General features: G+C 38.2%; 2 protein-coding genes across 3 annotated transcripts; one reads left to right on the top strand and one right to left on the bottom strand.

The window, feature by feature from the left end:
• The first annotated feature begins 3,581 nt into the window (after nt 1–3,581).
• Nucleotides 3,582–5,553, top strand: wdr74 (WD repeat domain 74). The gene is made up of 2 exons (XM_037774771.1): nt 3,582–4,321; nt 4,861–5,553. The coding sequence occupies exons 1-2, from the start codon at nt 3,695–3,697 to the stop codon at nt 5,395–5,397; spliced, it is 1,164 nt and encodes a 387-aa protein (XP_037630699.1). The 5' UTR covers nt 3,582–3,694; the 3' UTR covers nt 5,398–5,553.
• Nucleotides 5,554–5,679: 126 nt separating this feature from the next.
• Nucleotides 5,680–22,592, bottom strand: zgc:162872 (BAR_ACAPs and ArfGap_ACAP domain-containing protein). Of its 2 annotated transcripts, XR_005207539.1 has the most exons (23): nt 22,027–22,592; nt 21,892–21,949; nt 19,499–19,618; nt 18,595–18,648; nt 18,038–18,096; nt 16,852–17,035; nt 16,697–16,741; nt 16,493–16,588; nt 16,305–16,379; nt 15,827–15,930; nt 14,973–15,024; nt 13,325–13,425; nt 12,963–13,074; nt 12,517–12,710; nt 12,274–12,343; nt 11,964–12,058; nt 11,712–11,785; nt 11,187–11,341; nt 10,887–10,996; nt 10,655–10,765; nt 9,727–9,788; nt 8,961–9,237; nt 5,680–6,033 (listed from the first exon to the last, which is right to left on the bottom strand). XR_005207539.1 is itself a non-coding variant. In XM_037774756.1 (22 exons), the coding sequence occupies exons 1-22, from the start codon at nt 22,077–22,079 to the stop codon at nt 9,029–9,031; spliced, it is 2,193 nt and encodes a 730-aa protein (XP_037630684.1). In that variant the 5' UTR covers nt 22,080–22,592; the 3' UTR covers nt 8,533–9,028. The 2 variants fall into 2 exon arrangements, 1 of the variants encoding a protein (XP_037630684.1); XM_037774756.1 differs by lacking the exon at nt 5,680–6,033 and having other exon boundaries at nt 8,533–9,237.
• Nucleotides 22,593–22,917: the final 325 nt, after the last annotated feature.

Raw genomic sequence — 22,917 nt, 5'->3', positions numbered from 1 at the left:
GAGAGTGATGGCCGGAGGCGGGAAATGTTTCTGAGGTGGTAGGAGGCAGATTTAGTGACGGATTTGATATGTGAATGAAATGAGAGGGTGGAGTCCAGGATGACACCAAGGTTGAGGACCTTGGAGGACGGGCAGATGGAGCTGCCATCCAGGTCCAGGAGGAGAACTCCAACCTTCCGGAGCAGTGCCTTAAGGAGCCTCAACCATGAGCTCTGATTTGCTGCTGTTCTGTAGCATGAATGTTGTGATTTGTAGATGTTGGGGGAGATGGATTGAGGAGAGCGACGTCAACACAGATGAGAGGTCTCAGATTGCCGGGTTGCACGTGGAGTTTGCTGTGATGACGTCGTAGCGGTGCGGCAGAGCGCCGGTCAGAATGAATGGTGGGAGTAGCTCGATCAGAGTAAACTAACTTGCAGCGGGCAGCCCTGTGCACATAACGTGGACGACGCAGGAGTCCGTTGGATTTAATTACAGCAAGAGAGTTTGTAGTAAAACATGTGTGAACACCAGCTGTTACAGCTCAAACAGGATAACGTGATCATAGCTCTGTCTTCAGATTACCTAGTTTTCCTCCGATCGCTGAATAAATACTTCCAGATCGTGCAGAACATTTATTTGCGTGTCTTCCTCAGTTCACCATCTTTCATTCCCGACCAATCAGAGACCTCCACCTTCTGTTCCTGTGAGGTTTGTTTTGAGTGAGTTTGTGAGGTGCACCCAATTTAAATGTTTGTATTCTTATTTTATTCTACGTTTTTATGTATTCTTTTGTTTTTATTCTGCTTATTTGCACCAAACAACAAAACCAAAGCATTTTGTTTTGTTCTTCTTCTTTGAGGTATTTCTTTATTTTGTCTTACATTTATTTTCTTTGTTTTCTTTGTTAGATAAGTGAAATACATGAAATGTCATGTCTCTCTTTCTTTGAAATTCTGACTAAACATTTCATTGTATAATAATTTAATTATTAATAGTTAGTCTGTATGTATGTGTATATATGTATATATGTCGATATGTAAAATTCAATAAAATTATGTTCAAAAAAACAAACAAAACCAAAGCAAATTCCTAGTGTAGACCTCTCACACCTGGCAATAAACACCATTCTGATTCTGACGTCATGGTTACGCTGTTTGTTTTCTTCTTCTTCTTCTTCTTCTTCTTCTTCTTCGGTGTTAATTGTCGGTTGTTAAACCAGCTTATGTGTATATTACCACCACCTACTGGACTGGAGGGTGGAGCAGTAGATTGGCAGGAAAATAAAATAAAATATATATATATATATATAAAAATATATATATATATATATATAAATAAATAAAATAATTATTAATATTAATAACAATACTAATAATAATTAAATTCTCTCCATTATTCCTGTTGCCCTTAAGTAATTAATTAGAGGATTGTGTACTTTCTTAGATTTTCTTTCCTAGTGGATTGTATTATTTCCATCATCTACTCCTGATAGCAAGTCCCTTCTTTCTTCGTCATATATATATATATATATATACATATATATATATATATATTTTATTTCAAAATGACAGTATCCATAGTAACAGCAGGAAACATTAAAAACATTTACATACAGAAGATGCATAGCGAAAACATAAACAAAGAGCTGTGACAAACATAAAAGGACAACAGAAATGAAACAAAACCAACATGAAATAAAAATAAAAAAAAATTAAAAAAACACAATAAAAAATAAATAAATAATAAATAATTTCTGTCATATTTGTTGCAGTCTATAAGAACATGCTTGACAGTTTCCAGTTTATTACAGTGCGCACTGTTTGTTTTGTCCGTGTTCAATAAAGTTAATACAATAAAAACACAATAATTATTATTGTGTTTTTATTTCATGTTGGTTTTGTTTCATTTCTGTTGTCCTTTTATGTTTGTCACAGCTCTTTGTTTATGTTTTCACTATGCTTCTTCTGTATGTAAATGTTTTAAATGTTTTAATGTTTTTAATGTTTTTAATGTTTTAAATGTTTTAAATGTTTTAAATGTTTTAATGTTTTAATGTTTTAAATGTTTTAATGTTTTAATGTTTTAAATGTTTTAAATGTTTTAATGTTTTAATGTTTTAAATGTTTTAATGTTTTAATGTTTTAAATGTTTTAAATGTTTTTAATGTTTTAAATGTTTTAAATGTTTTTAATGTTTTAAATGTTTTAATGTTTTAAATGTTTTTAATGTTTTTAAATGTTTTAAATGTTTTTAATGTTTTAAATGTTTTAATGTTTTAAATGTTTTTAATGTTTTTAATGTTTTTAATGTTTTAAATGTTTTAAATGTTTTAAATGTTTTTAATGTTTTAATGTTTTTAATGTTTTAATGTTTTTAATGTTTTAATGTTTTAATGTTTTAATGTTTTTAATGTTTTAATGTTTTAATGTTTTTAATGTTTTAATGTTTTTAATGTTTTAATGTTTTAATGTTTTAATGTTTTAATGTTTTTAATGTTTTAATGTTTTTAATGTTTTTAATGTTTTTAATGTTTTAATGTTTTAATGTTTTAATGTTTTTAATGTTTTAATGTTTTAATGTTTTAAATGTTTTAAATGTTTTAATGTTTTTAATGTTTTAATGTTTTAATGTTTTAATGTTTTTAATGTTTTAATGTTTTAATGTTTTTAATGTTTTAATGTTTTAATGTTTTTAATGTTTTAATGTTTTAATGTTTTTAATGTTTTAATGTTTTTAATGTTTTAATGTTTTTAATGTTTTAATGTTTTAATGTTTTTAATGTTTTAATGTTTTAATGTTTTTAATGTTTTAATGTTTTAATGTTTTAATGTTTTTAATGTTTTAATGTTTTTAATGTTTTAATGTTTTAATGTTTTTAATGTTTTAATGTTTTTAATGTTTTAATGTTTTAATGTTTTTAATGTTTTAATGTTTTTAATGTTTTAATGTTTTAATGTTTTAATGTTTTTAATGTTTTAATGTTTTAATGTTTTTAATGTTTTAATGTTTTTAATGTTTTAATGTTTTAATGTTTTTAATGTTTTAATGTTTTTAATGTTTTAATGTTTTTAATGTTTTAATGTTTTAATGTTTTAATGTTTTTAATGTTTTAATGTTTTTAATGTTTTTAATGTTTTAATGTTTTAAATGTTTTAATGTTTTAATGTTTTCTGCTGTTTTAATGTTTTAATGTTTTAATGTTTTTAATGTTTTAATGTTTTAATGTTTTAATGTTTTAATGTTTTTAATGTTTTAATGTTTTAATGTTTTAATGTTTTTAATGTTTTAATGTTTTTAATGTTTTAATGTTTTAATGTTTTAATGTTTTTAATGTTTTAATGTTTTAATGTTTTTAATGTTTTAATGTTTTTAATGTTTTTAATGTTTTAATGTTTTAATGTTTTAATGTTTTAATGTTTTTAATGTTTTAATGTTTTAATGTTTTAAATGTTTTAATGTTTTAATGTTTTAATGTTTTAATGTTTTAATGTTTTAATGTTTTCTGCTGTTGCTATGGATACTGTCATTTTGAAATAAAATAAATAAATAAAAAGTGAAAACAATAAAGAATAGTGTGACAGCAGACTGACGTCATTGAGGCGCGACGCCGCCTCCAGAGGAACACGTGTTTTCAGCAGCAGGACCAGCAGGACCAGGACCCGCTGTAGACCCGTTTAGAGTCCAGATCTCGGTCCTGTCAGACCCGGTAGAGATGTCGGACAGCAGCCGGTGGTGCTCGGTGTTTGTGGGCTCAGAGACCGGCATCCTGAAGGGGGTCAGTCTGACCCGGAAGCAGGCCTTCAACTTCTGCAACACGAGCCAGCTGAGCCGGGACCAGGAGGTCCGGGTCCTGTGCTGGGGGGACCCGGCGGAGAGCGAGCTGCTGGTGGGCTCCGTGGACGGAACCGTGAAGACCTTCAGCACCGAGAAGGGCTCGTTCACGGAGACCCGGATCTGCGGAGACCCGCAGGAGGGCTGCTTCAGCGGGCTGGCGGTCCTCAGCGGATCCGGATCCGGATCCTCCGGGTCCCTGGTGACCTGCGGGGAGTTCGGGAAGCTGCGGGTCTGGAGTGAGACCAGCAGCGAGCCGGCTCTGGAGCTGGACGCCGGGAGGAACGTGAGCCGGATGCGGCAGAGTCCGGTAGACCGGAACCGGCTGGCCACCGGAGGGAAGGAGACCGGACTGAAGATCTGGGACCTGCAGAAACCAGATGGACCCGTCTGGACCGCCAAGAACCTGCGGGACGACTGGCTGGACCTGCGGAGACCACACTGGATCCGGGACCTGGCCTTCATCCCGGAGACCGACAGAGTGGTCACCTGCACGGGTTACCACCAGGTGAGCGCCCACCTTATAGACCAGACTCCATTCAGAAACTGACCACTTTAAAGTTTACCTCTCTGTGGGACAAGTGTAGACCTTTTTGAAAAAGTTTTCATCCATTGAGTTATGATCTTTAAACTGTATTTTATAATTCGGCACACATCCAATACGTTTTTATTAAAGGGAATTGTTGTAAACAAAATGTAAACACAAGGGACACCCCACCATCTAAATAGAGAACACAGGACAGGAACCTGCTGTTTAAAGCAGCTTTAAAGGTTTGTTTACATCTGTAATGTAATGTATGTATATGTACAGAGAAGGATTAATATTACAGGAGGAGATGGGTGATAAAATATGTCCCCTCCTCTCCCGAAATAAAAGTAGTTGTGACACTGAATGCACCACAGCTGTCTGCAGAGATCAGTCTCATACACCAGACTCCATTCAAAAACTGTCCATTTTAAAGCTTCGTTCTCTGAATGCACCACAGCTGTCTGACAACATGTGTGTCTTTGTGGTTAAGACCTTTAACGTTGTTGTCTCCCCGCCAGGTCCACGTGTACGATCCCTCCTCCCCTCAGCGGCGTCCCGTCCTGGAGGTGGAGTACGGCGAGCACCCGCTCACCGCTCTGTCTCTGCCCGCCAGCGGTAACACGGTGGTGGTGGGAAACACCCACGGCCAGATCGCCATCCTGGACCTGAGGAAAGGTGTGGTCCGCGGCTGTCTGAAGGGGCTCGCGGGGGGCGTGCGGGCGCTGCAGTGTCACCCCTCCCAGCCCCTGGTGGCGTCCTGCGGCCTGGACCGCTTCCTGCGCATCCACAGCCTGGAGGACCGCAAACTGCAGCACAAAGTCTACCTCAAGTCCAGACTCAACTGCCTCCTGCTCGCCAGCAGAGACCTGGAGGACGGAGGGGCGGCGGGGTCTCAGGAGGTGAAGGAGGAAGACGAGGGCGAGGACGACGAGGTGTGGGAGAACATGGAGCGCCTGGAGGAGAAACCGAAGAGGAAAACAACAACAGAGGAAGGAGGAGAAGAAGAGGAGCTGCAGAAAGGGAGCAAGAAGAGGAGGAAGAAAGGACCAGACTGAGGCGTTTGTGGCGTGATCAGAGCGTGGGACATTTGAACGCCTGTCTCTACAAATGTGTTTTGTAATATTTAGTCAGCAGTCTGAGAGCTTTATTAAAATAACAGAGAAATGTCTTATGAGTAATATTCATTATAAACAACTCTTTTTAAAATCTGATCACTTTTTCTCACCTGAATGTTTCAGTAAAAGATTTCACACGTTTAAGGACAAAAACCAGAATCAGACTTCTACAAATACTCAGGAACTACCGCACTCAGTATGTCGTGTTTATTTAAACCACAATCAGATTCCAGAATAGCCGTAACACAGAGATCTGCCAGTCTTGTAGACCAAACTCCATTCAGAAACTGTCCGTTTTAAAGTGAACTTCTCCGGAGGCGCAGCCGGTCTTTAGTCTTTAATTAAACTGAGTCATGTAGAGTTCTACAGGAACGAGTCCTAATTACCAGAAATGAGTGAACATTTTAGCACTTCCTGTTCCCTCGTCTGGAAGTCAAACCAGGGTTTGTTAAATACTCGACAAATCTCCCTTTAAGGTACATTTTGAACTGATAAAAACAATGTGTTTAATTAACCTTTTGAATGGACTGACTGGCCTACTGCCACCTGAAGTAAAGGATCTTCCTCCTCCGCTGCCTGAAGGTTAGGAGAGTGAAGACAGACAGTTATCAACATGTATTAAGAGGTTTTATTAGCAGTAGCATCACATTAGTAACAGTCTGGAATGAAATGAAAATCCACCCGGAAGCAGAATTCACACGTCGTCTTCCTCCTCCAGCGTTTTATAAACGATCCAGATGTTTCTCAGCAGGTCTGAGGATCTAAAAGTCAGTATTTCTGATGTTGTGTGACCGTTCTGCTTCAGGGCTCAGGATTCTGGACTCGCTCTTCAGTCTGTTGGTCCACTTCAGTCCTCATTCATTAAAAAACAGCAAACTGATCTGAAACATTTCTGTGATAACGTTTAAAGTAGTTCTTCAGCAGCTACACGTTGAATCCCTTTCTGACCACAGGTCAAGAAAAAACATGAAATAAAACTTTAGAAACACTCAAAACGTTCATCTGCACAGACACAGTGTGCTTCTCTCCTGTTTACTGTTGTTGAGACGATATTAATAATATTAATAACAACACGTGAGATCTTTAAAGTCGCAGTGAAACAGCAGTTGGAGCGTCTTTTCTTCTGCAGCGTGACCAGTTTCTGGGTCAGATGGAACAACGGCTGCCGGAGGGATTTAAATGAAATGACGTCTTTACCGACGTTACCGACGTCTTTACCGACGTTACCAACGTCACCGACATTACTGACGTCTTTACCGACGTTACCGACGTCACCGACGTCTTTACCGACGTTACTGACGTCTTTACCGACGTTACCGACGTCACCGACATTACTGACGTCTTTACCGACGTTACCGACGTCTTTACCGACGTTACTGACGTCTTTACCGACGTTACCGACGTCTTTACCGACGTTACTGACGTCACCGACATTACTGACGTCTTTACCGACGTTACCGACGTCACCGACGTCTTTACCGACGTTACTGACGTTACTGACGTTACCGACGTCTTTACCGACGTTACTGACGTCACCGACATTACTGACGTCTTTACCGACGTTACCGACGTCACCGACGTTACCGACGTTACCGACGTTACCGACGTTACCGACCTGAGATCTCCTTAAATAACATTTAGATTTTTATGAAACGTGATGGCGTCTGAAGCGGTGACATCATCACAGCGCTGTAAACAGGTGCTCCGACAGTAACTGTTCAAATGACTGAATGTTCAGCAGCCAGGCGGAGTCAGGACGTGGTTAGCCTAGCTTAGCATAAAGACTGGAAGCGGGGGGAAGCAGCTAGCCTAGCTTAGCATAAAGACTGGAAGCGGGGGGGAACAGCTAGCCTAGCTTAGCATAAAGACTGGAAGCGGGGGGGAACAGCTAGCCTGTCTAATGTTCAGAAATACGCAGACAGACGTCTCTGAGGCTGATTTACACGTCATATATAGTTTGTTTAATTCATGCATGAACAAACAAACAATGCTAACATCAGCATGCTAAACCAGGACAATGCTAACCAGCTGATGTTTAGCAGGTATAATGTTCACCATCTTCGTTTAGCGTGTTAGCATGCTAACCTGTGTTAATTAGCACTAAGGCCGGGGCTGATTAATGACTTTAGTTCTGCAGGTATTTGGTCATAAACCGAAGTATCGGACACATTAACACGTTGACCTGACGGGGGCGCTGTAGAGGAAACGGCGTTGGTGGAGCAACAACCAATTATTTTGTTTTCTTCATAATTTTATAATATGTCTAAGGAAATGTTTAGAAATGTTGATATTTCTAAACGGCCTCATCTTTCTCCTCTGATTAGCAGCGGCGTTCTCACGCCTTAACCACTTGAACGCCACGCACCTCGTGTACACGACTTCCCCCGTTGTAAACACCAGATCACCAGTTTCATTTGAAGGCACCGTATAGTATATATAGTCAATATATAGTATCTCCACCGTCACCAGCTGCAACATTAAAGTGATGAACACATTAATTCATCAATCGTTATAATATAATAGAGATTATTCTGCAGAATGAGTACTTTTACTTTTGATACTTTAAGTATATTTTGATGCTGATACTTTTAAAGTAAAATTTGAAATGCAGGACCTTTACGTGTAACAGCGTTATTTTACAGTGTGGTATTAGTAGTAGTAGTATTTGAGTACTTGTTCCACCTCTGTGAGGACGGCAAAGTCAGACTGAAAACATTCGCTATAAAGCAGCTTGTAATACATCGTTAGAGCTTCTAATGCCAAGATATATTTATGTAAATAACCAATAATAGATGACTATAACGAAGTAAAAGAATAACATTTAAATATTAAAAAAAAACATTTATATTTAAAAACAACAACATAACGTGGTCGCTGCAGCTCTAAAAGTTATTATTTTTGTGTTCTGTGATCCATAAAGTTATGACTTTATTCTCGTAATTTTACAACTTTTTTTGTCGTAATTTTACGACTTTTTTTCTCGTAAAGTTATGATTTTATTCTTGTAATATTACGATTTTTTTCTCGTAAAATTACGACTTTATTTTCGTAATTTTACGAGAAAAAAAGTTGTAATATTGCGCACGTTTTTCTCGTAAAGTCGTAAATTTTACGACTTTATTCTCGAATTTCCTCAATGTGGCCCTAATACTCCGTCGTAACTTTAAACTGACAAAATGTAAACAAACAAAAGAATAAAAGTGGAGAGTTATCCCATGATGCAACATTCCACTACGCAGTAAACACGTCCAGCAGGGGAGCGCTAGATAGATGTAACACACCAGATGTGATGTCGTGATGTCATGATGACACGTCTGAGCTAAAGGACGACACTTCCTCCAACAGCTGAGACGATTAGTCCATCGGCAAACTGTCAGCAACTGTTTTGACATACGTGTACTTTCACTGGTATACGTAATATCACATCTTACAGCACATGTAGTCTAAGCTGTCAGTGAACTCTTCTACATGTTAAAATGAACGCTGGGCGTCCAGTCTGTTACCATGGTAACCCAGTGGTTCTGCAGTGACGAGGGTCTGCGGTCCAACGGGCTTCCTGTCTCGGTTTCTGTCATTCTGACGTCTTTTCAACACTGTGTTGGCTGTTCACCATTCCTCCTCCTCCTCCTCCTCCTCTTCCTCCTCCTCCTCCTCCTCCCTCCTCTTCCTCTTCCTCCTCCTCGCCGCCGTGGCTGAACTGCCGTCTGGCGAGCCTCTCCGGGTCGTGGGACGCCATGTCGCTGAAGTCACGGAAGATGTCCTGAAAGGTCTCGTCGTCTCCTGAGGAGTTACAGCAGGTTTACAGTCAGTGAGCTGCTGACAGACTGTACACAGAAGAGATTGTTGTTGTTGGTGTGAGCGTCTACTACTATTACTACTACTGCTGCTGCTGCTACTGCTACTACTACCACTACTACTGCTACTACTACTACTGCTGCTGCTACTGCTACTATTACTACTACTACTACTACTACTACTACTGCTGCTGCTACTGCTACTACTACTACTACTACTACTACTACTACTGCTGCTGCTACTGCTACTACTACTACTACTACTACTACTGCTGCTGCTACTGCTACTATTACTACTACTACTACTACTACTACTACTGCTGCTGCTACTGCTACTACTACTACTACTACTACTACTACTACTGCTGCTGCTACTGCTACTACTACTACTACTACTACTACTGCTGCTGCTACTGCTACTACTACTACTACTGCTACTACTGCTTCTACTACTACTACTACTACTACTACTGACCCACAGCTCCAAAGACTCCTTCTGAATCTCTCATCTCTTCATTCATCCGGGCCATCCGCAGTCTGAAAGACACAAACCACGACCATGTTTATCTGGAAAACTCACACATTTACCATCAGATATAAAACCATATATTCAGGCTATATGTCCCCAGAAGTACAGATGTCACGAGAACCGATACTTCGGTACAAAGTCGATGCCAAAATTCTGAAAAAGTGACGGTACTCGTTTTTCTACAGTACCACAGGTACCGTCAGGGCTCAAGACTACAGCGTCCCGGGGACGACAGAAAATGTGTTTTGGACGCAGTAAACTCCCTATGGACGCGTCCAGAGGACGCACCCTATTTTTCCCTGATGATGCTACATTGTGAACAACAACTCTGTGTTGATATTAGGGATGTCACGATACCAGAAATCTAGTAGTCCATACCAATACCAGTGAATTTCCACCATTCTCGATACCAAATTCTATTCCACGGTAAAAAAAACAACAACAACAACAATAAATCCCCTGTACTGTAATTCAACACGCACTCTTTTATTAAAAACATTTGAACCGTCATCTTTCTTGTAAAATGTCCGGTGTAACCGGTGTTGTCACAAGTTTATTAACCGGTGGGGACATTTTCCTCACCATCACATCCCTACCAATGACCGTTACAGGCATCGTACGGTACCTTCAGTACTGTAGAAAAAGAGTACCGTCACTTTTTTTTAATTCTGGCATCGACTTGGTACCGAAGTATCGGTTCTCGTGACATCCCTAGTTGATATCGGCAGGACGAGCGCTAGTTAACGTTAACGTTAGCCGTTAGCTCCGTGCAGGACACTGAACTATTCCTTTAAGCTCACGCTGAGGCCGACGTCGTGACTAAATATAAACTCAAACCTTTTATATATATTATTTAAGTTCAGTGACGACTCACAGAGTGACGATGTCAGCGTTGGCTGTTTCCACGGCGATGGCCAATGGGTCCTGTCCTCTCTCGTCTACAGCGTACTGATTGGCTCGTCTCTTCAGCAGCAGACACACCTGTCTGCACCCAGCCGATGGAAACCACAGGTGTTTATTCCAGTCTACTGAAACAGAGTCAGTGTGTGTGTGTGTGTGTGTGTGTGTGTGTGTGTGTGTGTGTGTGTGTGTGTGTGTGTGTTTACCCGGTGTGTCCGGCGGTGGCGGCGGCGTGCAGCGCTCCCTGTCCTCTGAGGTCTCGGTGGTTGACGTTTGCTCCGTTCAGCAGCAGGAACTCACAGGCCAACAGCGACCCCTGCAGACAGCACGGAGAAAACAACGAGTGACCTCTCGTTACCTGAAGCTCCTCATCAACGCCGTGACCTTTAGTTACATCACAGATCATCCACTTCCTGTCCGGTGAGCACCACGTATCTCCAGATGTGTTGAATGTTTGTTGATAAACTGAGGGATGATTATATTTTGTGTTTACGGCGCCTCCTCACCCCGACAGCAGCTCCTATCAGCGCCGTGCGCCCCCCCTCCTCGCCGATGCTCCCGTTGACCTCCGCCCCCTGGGCCAATGCTGCTGCCATGGCAACCGGGTCTCCCGCCAACGCAGCCCGATAAAGACGCAGCCCGGCCTCGCCCTTCCCAACATCTGGAACAGAACGATGCTGTTAAAATAAACGTTGAACATTAAATTCACATTATTTAGGCTTATAGAGAAGAGAAGAAGAGAAGAGCCCTGATAGAGGAGGGAAGTAAATAATCACTGTGTTCCTCTTTAACCATGGTGACATCACAGGATATTATGGTCTGTAATAGACATGGACATCACTACATAAACTATTTTCTCAAAATATTCTGACATGTTCCCCATAATATTACAACTTTTTTCTCGAAATGTCGAATTTCTTTCCCTCTAAATATTCTGAATTATTTCTCAAAATATTCGAAAATGTTCAAATCATTTCTCAAACTATTCAGATATTTCAGTCTCTTTAACTTTATGTTTCTGTTGGACTTACGAGCTCCATCTGAGCTGCTCTTCACAAATCTCTTCTCCACATATTTCTCTTTGATCCACGTCTCTTTCTCCGCTCTGGAAGGAAGAGAAAACATATATTTTATTTGATATCTTTATATCTTTAGTTTTCTAACTGATCAGCAGCCAAACTCACCCTGAAGTTTTCATTTCATACTAACAGAACAGAACGGCTAAAGTCACCGACTGAATGTCTCCGTAACGAGATATGAAAATGAGATATTAGAGGTTTTACCGCAGGCTGTCGGCTCTGGGTTTGACTCGTCCTTCCTCTGAACATCGCGCCTCGTAGATCTGGTTCATGACGTTATTTCCCAGAACACACAGCAGCTAAAGAAGAAGAAGAAGAGACACTCAATCGCATTTAGCATCAGCTCTATAGCATCATAATCATAATCATTTTAATTTAACCCTAAATAAATACAGAGCTGGATTAAATTCATAGATCACACTAAGCAGACTGTATTACTGTGTGTGTGTGTGTGTGTGTGTGTGTGTGTGTGTGTGTGTGTGTGCGTGCGTGTGCGTGTGCGTGTGTGTGTTACCTTCAGCTGTTCAGCCTCCCATGAGTCCAGAGTCAGAGATCTCACCTTGGACAGGTGAACACCCAGACTCCTGGAAACACGATGACATCATGTATATATATTTAGTTACATTAATATTGTATAAGTACTATCATGTAGTATAATGTCCTGTAAATATATACAGATATATATATATATAGAGATATATATACACTATGTACTATCTATAGTGTAAAACATGAGATAATACTGTGATGGGGTGACCTGTGTATGCCGGAGCACTCGATGCACATGGTGACTCCCAGGTTGATGGAGGCCCAGCGAGGATCCTCCTCCCCGCAGTCACAGCAGCGCTGGTTACCGGGGCCCCTGAGGGCCACGCCCAGCACCGGGTGTCTCTGGGCAGGGGGGCCCGGGGAGGAGTCCCCGCCACACAGGAGAGGGGGGAGCTCTTTAGGCTGTACACAGGCAGGGAAGAGGACACATGTGAGGTACTTGTACTGTACTTGAAGATGTTCTCCTCATACCACTTTCTACTTCACTACGTTTATCTTTGCTTTTAATGTTAATGCACCAAAATACAGCAACATACAAAATGATCCTCTGGTTTACAGACGTCTCTTTACACATCCACGGACACAGACTCATTGGTGTTTTCAGTCCAAAATGGCGTATCGTCTCTTTGCTTCTAAACTCTTCGGACGGACTACCTGTGTGAGCTGAGTGTCGGCTCTCTCTCTGTAGGCGAGGTCGATGCTGCCCTGCACAGCGCTGAGCCAGGCCTGCTTCAGCTGCTCCGAGTCGGCCTGCAGAGCACAGCATCTAACACACACACACACACACACAGTAAACCACATCAGTGAGCCTCACTGTTGCTCCTTCATCACGATGAACACACACATTAAACCTTTCTAAAGTGGAAGGTTGTTTATATTCTGTTCTTTTTATCTTGTCAACAAAGCCTGATAAAGTATCCTCAGAACCATAAAGATGTTAGCAGGAACCGCTGGGCTCTTTCTCTCTCTGTGTGAATAAATACTTTTAAATTGAACTGAATGTGTGACGGTCTTACTTCTGAACGGAGAGCAGCTCAAAGCAGAAACGTCGGTCGATGTGCTCCAGAGATTTGACGGCACACAGTCGGAGATCCTCAAACAGAACCACGGCGTCCTCCTGCAGCACGAACACAAAAACACACGTCAGCGTTTCTCCTGACGCCAGTTCATCATCTGTTCTTTAATGGTTTTGTTTTGAAGAAGAAAAGACGCTCTAACTGCTTCACTGGGACTTTAAACATGTCACATTTATTATTAATATTGTCTCAACAACCTTAAACAGGAGAGAAGCACATTGTGGACAGTGGTGAGAGCTCCGGAAACATCTCACTAAACGGGAAGTACAGTATGAAATCGTTGTTAAAAAGATTTTCATGAAATCAAACTCTGCTTGTGATTCTATTTACGGGCGGTTTATTTTCAACAATAGCTAATAAATGTGTTCATAATCAATAATGAACTCTCTGTATTGTAGCTTTCATTGTTAGTGGCGGAGTCACTTTTGACTCTCCCAAATTAAAAAAATCAACCTTTATGAATGTTAATTTTAACCATCAGAGTATTAATACATATAAACAGGTACACAAAATGACATCTAGTGTTTAAGATGTTTATCTGTAACATGTTTATGTTTTTATGGTTTTCATCACTAAATGTCCTTACTGCAACATTACAATCATTCTATTCATTTCCCTTTTTTAAAATTCTAGAATATTTTCAATACGTTCAAATTAATTTTCATTAAGCTTTGTGCATCATTGTAAATACTGATATAACCTAACCTTTCTATGTGCTGTTTTTTTTTTGTTTTTTTTTTTATTTAATTAATTAATTAATTAATTATTTTTTAAGGTTTCTATCTTACTACCATGAATTATGTTATTGTAGTACTTATTACCTTTAATTTTAACTAATTAATTAAATTATTTTTTAAATTATTTTTATTTTATTTGTTTCTGTAACTTTACCTCTCGGGCTGGGAGGAAGGCTGGACCTGTCTCTGTGTGGGAGGGAGAAGCGATGTGTATGTGTGTATATACTGTATGTATATATATGTATTTACATATTAAATGTTAAATGTAAGATATCATTTTTTGTATTATGGCACCGGTGTCGTGATTTGTTATGTTTGTTATGCTATGTTTGATATCAAAAAGGAATAAAAAGAATTTTCCAAAGAGAAACACCTGAACATCCCTTTAACCTCCATCTACTGTAGTAACACTCTGACCATGGATCAGAACCTCAGAGAACCCCACTGAGAAACACCTGAACATCCCTTTAACCTCCATCTACTGTAGTAACACTCTGACCATGGATCAGAACCTCAGAGAACCCCACTGAGAAACACCTGAACATCCCTTTAACCTCCATCTACTGTAGTAACACTCGGACTATAGATCAGAACCTCAGAGAACCCCACTGAGAAACACCTGAACATCCCTTTAACCTCCATCTACTGTAGTAACACTCTGACTATAGATCAGAACCTCATACTACCCCACTGAGAAACACCTGAACATCCCTTTCACTGATCGCTGCAGCTGTGATAACAACAGAAAGATAGAAACCCTGTGTGTTCGTATTAATCTGGGTTAAACTGGCTGCTGGTTGATCTTTGTTATTAACGAGTTGTTAACGAGTCGTCACTTTAAATAATCGTACCTTGTGGGACTTTCTGTAAATGAGTTGGTTGTCTCTGATGGAAAACCAGCATCTGAAACAAGTTCACATTATTTAAATTAACACACTCACACACACACACAGATATATATAAATATTAGCTCAAAATATTCCAACATTTTCCCCACAATATTCCAACTTTTGTTTCGAAATATACCAACTTCTTTTCTCATAATATTCCATCTTTTATCTTAAGATATTCCAACTTTTTTCTCATAATATTCCAATTTATTTTCCTCAAAATAATCTGATTTGTTTCTCAAAATATTCATATTTTTTCCTCAAAATATTCCAATTATTGACCGTCTGACTTTTTTTCTCAAAATATTCCTTCTTTCATCTTGAGATATTCCAACTTTTTTTCCTCAAAATATTCAGTTTTTTTGTAAAATATTCCATCTTTTATTTTAAGACATTCCGACTTTTTTCTCAAAACATTCAAACTGTTTTTCCACAAAATATTCCAACTATTTCTCAAAATATACTGACTTCTTTAATCAAAATATTCCTTCTTTTATCTTGAGATATTCCAACTGTTTTCTCGTAATATTCCAACTTATTTTCCTCAAAATATTCCAATTTCTTTCTCAAAATATTCTGACTTTTTTTTCTCAAAAATATCCGTCTTTTATCTTGAAATATTCCAACCTTTACCTCGCAGAATTAGCTATTAGCAGCTCCTGTCTGCAGTACATTCATGGTTACACTGACAGGAGCTGCTAATAGATAATTCTGTATACTTTATGTTATAAAGACACTTTGAGAAGTCATCAGTCAGTGTAGTTTTAACTGGAGCGGTCCTTCACCAGTGGAAACCAGTAGAATTGTGTCTGTACCTCTTCCAGGTTTTGGATTTCCTCCTGGAGCGTTTGAAGAGGTAACCCTGGATGATGTCATCACTCCCGGAACACGGGCTGACCATCGGCTCTCCCGACGCATCCTGAACACAACAAGTCACCGTTTTACGTGGGATTATGTTCAATATTAAGATATAACAAAAACTACCGAAAGAGAGTCCTTAGACAGACAGACAGATACACAGATAGATACACAGACAGACAGATAGGCAGACAGATACACAGACAGACAGATAGGCAGACAGATACACAGACAGACAGATAGGCAGACAGATACACAGACAGACAGATAGACAGACAGATACACAGACAGACAGATAGACAGACAGATAGGCAGACAGATACACAGACAGACAGATAGGCAGACAGGCAGACAGGCAGACAGGCAGACAGACAGATAGGCAGACAGGCAGACAGGCAGACAGACATACAGGCAGACAGGCAGCTTTATACTCACTCTCTGCTGGACCAGCAGGTGGTTGTTCTCAAGCTCTTTTCTTTTAGCTGCACAGTCTGACGACGACTGCGATAACTGGAAGAACAAGCAGGTTGATCACATTATTTATTATTACATGCATTAAGATGATCAGCATGAGTCAGATGACGTGGCTCAGAGGTCAAAGGTCAGGGGTCAGAGGTCAGGACCTGTGCGGCCATGGTCTTCATGGTGGGCTCCAGGTCCCGGAGCAGGTCGAAGCCTTGGTGGAAGAAGGTGAACTGAGCGTGGACGAAGGAGAACACCTGACAACCGACAGCAACACACACACACATCAGTACTCTGAGAGACGGGACTATGACCTCTAAAGTTAAAGAACAGAAGAAAGAAAGTAAAGTTGAACAACAACTCACTGAGTTTAGGACGTCGATTCTCTGCTGAGTCTTGAAAGTATTGAGCTGAAAACAATTAAAGAATATTTCAGTGTCTGATATTCAAACCTGTAGATTATTAATGTCCGACACATTTTCCACGCCATGGCGGCGGCTCTCTCTCTGTGTGTGTGTACCTGCAGACAGTAGTCCAGGGCGAAGTGTTGGTAGCATTTGCGCGTGGCGAGCAGCAGGTGACTCGCCCGCTCGGCGTCGGCAGCTTTGTGGCGAGACACCTGAGCGTTCTTCACCGCTGCCGTCTCCAGATCCTCCCCGATCCGGACAAACTCCCTCCTGGTCTCCACCAGCTGGGGCAGGAACCTCAGAGACACATCATCATCAATATCATCATCGCCATCGTCATCATCGTCATCGTCATCAGGATAATTAGCTCGTTTTATTACTCGGCTGCTTTTCTGTTTGCTCATTGTTGTGTTTTATTGCTGCTTTTCTTGTATTTTTAATATTAGAAATAAAGCACAAAATATTTTATTTGCTATTTTGTCTATTTGCGTCTGCAGATTTCTCCTTAATTCACCAAAAGTTATAATTAGATAACGCCTCATTTGCATATTTAAACATACCATTTCAGAAAACTTGTTTTCATGGTGATATCTATTAGTTAAGATGTTAACTCCATTCACCCGTAGTGTCTCCACTTAAAATGTTCTTCTTATCATTATTCAATTTAATTAATTTATTTTTGTTTGTATGCATGTATATATATATATATATATATATATATATATATATACACCCACACTGTATATACACTGTATATATAATGAGGCAATAAATATAGAAATTAATTAATATAATTCAATAATTCAATAAATAAATAAGATAATGAAATAAATAAATAAGCCTATGAAATAAATCCTGTAATAAATATAGAAATGAATTAACATAGTTCAATAAATAAATAAATAAATAGATAGATAAATAAATAAATAAGCAAGCCTATGAAAAAAAAAAAATATGCCTAGAATTGAATTAAATAATTTTTGGGAAATAAATGTGGCATTAGAAAATTAAAGTCCCCTGAAATAAATAAAATTAGTCCTTTGAAAAACATCATTTTTAAAGTAAAAACCTATTTATTAATTTATTGAACTAAACTGAGTCATTATATAGTTACATTTATTTATATATTTATGACTCATTTATTTCAAGATTTATTTCAGAGGCAATATTTATTAATTATTATTATTATTATTATTATTATTTATTTTTATTTATCTATTTATTTAATATTGAAATTAAAAGCATTCTATATAAAGCCTCATTGCTATCATGGCTGAAATGTCTGTGTGTTGGACCTACTGTGTACAGAGGTTGGTCATCTGCTGTCTGATGGCTCTCTGAGTCTGATCGAACAACATCTGAGGACAAAAGACAGACAGATGATCACGAGACCTTCTGCTGCTGCCTTCTGCTACTGACCGGTCCTACCACCAGGTTCTGGTCCAGAGAGAGCCAGGTTCTGGCCTGTATCTCTTACTTTATATCAGCTTGGACTACCTCTATCATTCAGCCTATAAACACTGCCACAGACTAGACATGAAGAGACCTGGAGACCTGCAGAAACAGGATTCTAGCTGGATCTACAGCAGCTGAACTGGGTCTGAGATGTGGTTTTCAGCATGTAACCTGTCAAGGAGATCTCCTGCACGGGCCACCAACAGGTACGCTCGCACTGTGGTGCTTTCAGGAGGGAAAATCCACGTCTGTAAACCAAACTCAATTCAAAAGTCATGCATTTTAAGATTAATAGATAAATAGGGGTTCCAGGACCAGAGCCTCAAAAAAATATCTAAATTTTCTTAGATTTTATTGATTAAAACAATAAGTTATAATTCTTAGTGTGTGCGTGTACTCACAGTGTGGAAGCTGACCATCTCCTGCAGGCCTTGGTTGAACTGGTTCAGACAGTTCTGAGGGGCAGGAAACAGGAAGTTGGTGAGAAACACTTGACAGTAAAATCATGAAAACAAAAAGCGAAGAGACGCTGAGCTTCTCCACACCGCCACGTTATACCACTGGGAACTCAACAACCTGACAATGTTTCATCTGTCCAATAGCTGCTGAGATATTTCACTCAAAACCACAAACTTCATTATATTAAATAAATAAATCTAAGTCTATGAAAAAGATAAATATGCCCGTGAAATAAATCCTGAAATAATATGAAAAATAATGAAAATAAATGAGGCAATAAATATATAAATGAATTAATATAGTTTAAAAATAAATAAATTAAATAAATAAATATGCCTAGGAAATAAATAAATGAGGCAATAAATATATAAATGAATTAATACAGTTCAATAAATAAATAAGTATGCCTATGAAATAAAGCCTGAAATAAAAAAATTAAGCAATAAATATATAAATATATAAATTAATTAATATAGGTAAATAAATAAATTAATTTAATTTAATAAAAAAGCCTATGAAATAAATAAATATGCCTAGGAAATAAATCCTGAAATAAATAAATGAGACAATAACTATATAAATGAATTAAAATAGTTAAATAAATAAATAAGCAAGAATAGAATTAAATAATTCTTGGGAAATAAATGTGGCAATAGGAAATAAAGGTCCCCTGAAATAAATAAAAATAGTCCTTTGAAAAACGTAATTTTTAAAATAAAAACCTATTTATTAATTTATTGAACTAAACTGACTAATTTATATAGTTACATTTATTTATATATTTATGACTCATTTATTTCAGGATTGACTATACATGATTAGCATCAGCATTAATCAGCTCCATACGGTGATGACGCTGTCCTTCTTGTGGTACATGGAGAGTTCAGCCAGGCCGGTCAGGAACAGCTGATTGGCTGCGTTGTACGCTTGTCCCGCCTCCACCATTTTACCGCATAGCTTCATCACCTGATTGGTCAGAGACACAGATTACCAACCAATAAGATCTCTTCACAGGTTTAATAACAGTGATCATAAAATAATAACATTGTTAGTTGTAGCAGTAACAGTAACAATAGTAGTAGTAGTAGTAGTAGTAGAAGCATTGTTAGTTGTAGCAGTAACAGTAACAATAGTAGTAGTAGTAGTAGTAGTAGTAGTAGAAACATTGTTAATTGTAGCAGTAACAGTAGCAATAGTAGTAGTAGTAGTAGTAGTAGAAGCATTGTTAGTTGTAGCAGTAACAGTAACAATAGTAGTAGTAGTAGTAGTAGTAGAAGCATTGTTAGTTGTAGCAGTAACAGTAACAATAGTAGTAGTAGTAATAGTAGTAGAAGCATTGTTAGTTATAGCAGTAACAGTAACAGTAGTAGTAGTAGTAGTAGTAGAAGCATTGTTAGTTGTAGCAGTAACAGTAACAGTAGTAGTAGTAGTAGTAGTAGTAGTAGAAGCATTGTTAGTTGTAGCAGTAACAGTAACAGTAGTAGTAGTAGTAGTAGTAGAAGCATTGTTAGTTGTAGTAGTAACAGTAACAATAGTAGTAGTAGTAGTAGTAGTAGAAGCATTGTTAGTTATAGCAGTAACAGTAACAGTAGTAGTAGTAGTAGTAGTAGTAGAAGCATTGTTAGTTGTAGCAGTAACAGTAACAATAGTAGTAGTAGTAGTAGTAGTAGAAGCATTGTTAGTTATAGCAGTAACAGTAACAGTAGTAGTAGTAGTAGTAGTAGTAGTAGAAGCATTGTTAGTTGTAGCAGTAACAGTAACAGTAGTAGTAGTAGTAGTAGTAGTAGTAGAAGCATTGTTAGTTGTAGCAGTAACAGTAACAGTAGTAGTAGTAGTAGTAGTAGAAGCATTGTTAGTTGTAGTAGTAACAGTAACAGTAGTAGTAGTAGTAGTAGTAGAAGCATTGTTAGTTGTAGTAGTAACAGTAACAGTAGTAGTGGTAGTAGTAGTGGTAGTAGTAGAAGCATTGTTAGTTGTAGCAGTAACAGTAACAATAGTAGTAGTAGTAGTAGAAGCATTGTTAGTTGTAGCAGTAACAGTAACAATAGTAGTAGTAGTAGTAGTAGTAGAAACATTGTTAATTGTAGCAGTAACAGTAGCAATAGTAGTAGTAGTAGTAGTAGTAGAAGCATTGTTAGTTGTAGCAGTAACAGTAACAATAGTAGTAGTAGTAGTAGTAGTAGAAGCATTGTTAGTTGTAGCAGTAACAGTAACAATAGTAGTAGTAGTAGTAGTAGCAGAAGCATTGTTAGTTATAGCAGTAACAGTAACAGTAGTAGTAGTAGTAGTAGTAGTAGAAGCATTGTTAGTTGTAGCAGTAACAGTAACAATAGTAGTAGTAGTAGTAGTAGTAGTAGAAGCATTGTAAGTTATAGCAGTAACAGTAGTAGTAGTAGTAGTAGTAGTAGTAGAAGCATTGTTAGTTGTAGCAGTAACAGTAACAGTAGTAGTAGTAGTAGTAGTAGAAGCATTGTTAGTTATAGCAGTAACAGTAACAGTAGTAGTAGTAGTAGTAGTAGTAGAAGCATTGTTAGTTGTAGCAGTAACAGTAACAGTAGTAGTAGTAGTAGTAGTAGTAGTAGCAGAAGCATTGTTAGTTGTAGTAGTAACAGTAACAATAGTAGTGGTAGTAGTAGCAATAGAAACAGTAGAACTAGTAGTAGTAGTAGTAGTAGTGGCGGTGGTGAAAGTGACAGAAGTAGTGGTAATTAGTAGTGGTATTATTAATAATAGTAAAAGCAGTAATAGTAACAGTAATAGTAATACTAAAACAGTAGTAATTATAGTAGTTTAGTAGCAGTAGCAGAGGCAGTAGTAGTAGTAGTAGAAACATTGTTAGTTGTAGCAGTAACAGTAGCAATAGTAGTAGTAGTAGTAGTAGTAGAAGCATTGTTAGTTGTAGCAGTAACAGTAACAATAGTAGTAGTAGTAGTAGTAGAAGCATTGTTAGTTGTAGCAGTAACAGTAACAATAGTAGTAGTAGTAGTAGTAGTAGTAGAAACATTGTTAATTGTAGCAGTAACAGTAGCAATAGTAGTAGTAGTAGTAGTAGTAGAAGCATTGTTAGTTGTAGCAGTAACAGTAGTAGTGTTAGTAGTAGAATTAGTAGAAACATTGTTAGTAGTAACAGTAACAGTAGTAGTGGTGGTATTTACAGTAGTAATAGTACTAAGCTAGCAGTACTAGTAGTATTGACAGTAGTAACAGTAGTAATCTAGAGGTAGTAGTAGTATGTGTACCTTGTCCAGGTGTGTCTCGAGCACAGAAACATCTGCCTCAAACAGCTCGAGCTTCATTCTGAACAAAATAAATGAAACATCAGGACTTCTGCACATGCGCAGTGAGGAGATGCTCAGGTGTGTTTGTGTTCTTACCTGAACTCAGGTGAGTCTGAGACACACTCCTCAAAGTCCAGCAGCATGTCCATGTTGTCTCCTGTTACTGTCTTCTGTCCCCAGTACAACCACAGAGACAATGTTGATCTAGTTGATTAAAACCTCCTCACAGCCATCACACTGACAGCTAGCCTGTTAGCTACAGCTAGCCTGTTAGCTTCTCTCTCTCTCCTCATATGTAAGTGAAACAGCAGATAAACTTCTTCCAGGAGCCGAATCGATAGTTTCACACGCAGCCGATCGATCAGGCATCGTGCACGCGCGCCTGCCCGTCACGCATGTTGTATTAAATAGTCATTAAAGGGTGTTCTGTGTGTTTTCAGAGGAACAGCTGTCTGCATCCTGCAGCCCGCTGTGACGTCACCAATCCTACAGTGTGGAGAAGGCTCAGCTCATGAATATTAATGAGGTGACGCGGCCTGACGTTGACGTGCTGTGGATGACCATTTCCGCCAAAAACATAAGATGAAAGCTTGTGATTAAAAAAAGATTCTTTTAAGTCATTATAATGACAAATTTTCTCGAAATAATGACTTAGTATCTCAAAATATTGTTTTAGTATTTTAAAATAATAAATTAGTAATTTAAAATAATGGCTTAATATTTCAAAATAATGAATTAGTATTTAAAATGATGACAGACTGTCAAAATAATGACTTAGTGTCTCTAAATAATGACTTGGTGTCTCAAAATAATGAATTAGTATTTTTAAAATAATGACTTAGTATATCAAAATAATGGCTTATCTCAAAATATTGACTTAGTATTTTAAAATGATGAGAAACTGTCAAAATAATGACTTATTACTCTCAAAATAATGACTTAATATCGCAAAAATAATGAATGATTATATCAAAATAATGGCTTAGT

This window comes from Sebastes umbrosus, chromosome 7 (assembly GCF_015220745.1).
Source record: "Sebastes umbrosus isolate fSebUmb1 chromosome 7, fSebUmb1.pri, whole genome shotgun sequence".
Taxonomy (NCBI): Eukaryota; Metazoa; Chordata; class Actinopteri; order Perciformes; family Sebastidae; genus Sebastes; species Sebastes umbrosus.
Note: the sequence above shows the minus strand (reverse complement) of the source record. Positions and strands in the feature narration are given on the sequence as shown.

Bases quoted from the DNA above. Each gene is read 5' to 3' on its own strand.
- wdr74 (XM_037774771.1), top strand. From the start codon at position 3,695: ATGTCGGACAGCAGCCGGTGGTGCTCGGTGTTTGTGGGCTCAGAGACC. The intron at 4,322-4,860 runs GTGAGCGCCCAC...TCTCCCCGCCAG, and splicing joins CCTGCACGGGTTACCACCAG to GTCCACGTGTACGATCCCTC.
- zgc:162872 (XM_037774756.1), bottom strand. From the start codon at position 22,079: ATGGACATGCTGCTGGACTTTGAGGAGTGTGTCTCAGACTCACCTGAG. The intron at 17,036-18,037 runs GTAGGTCCAACA...TGTGTCTCTGAG, and splicing joins ATGACCAACCTCTGTACACA to GTTCCTGCCCCAGCTGGTGG. The intron at 16,380-16,492 runs GTCCTGACCTCT...TTGTTCTTCCAG, and splicing joins TGAAGACCATGGCCGCACAG to TTATCGCAGTCGTCGTCAGA.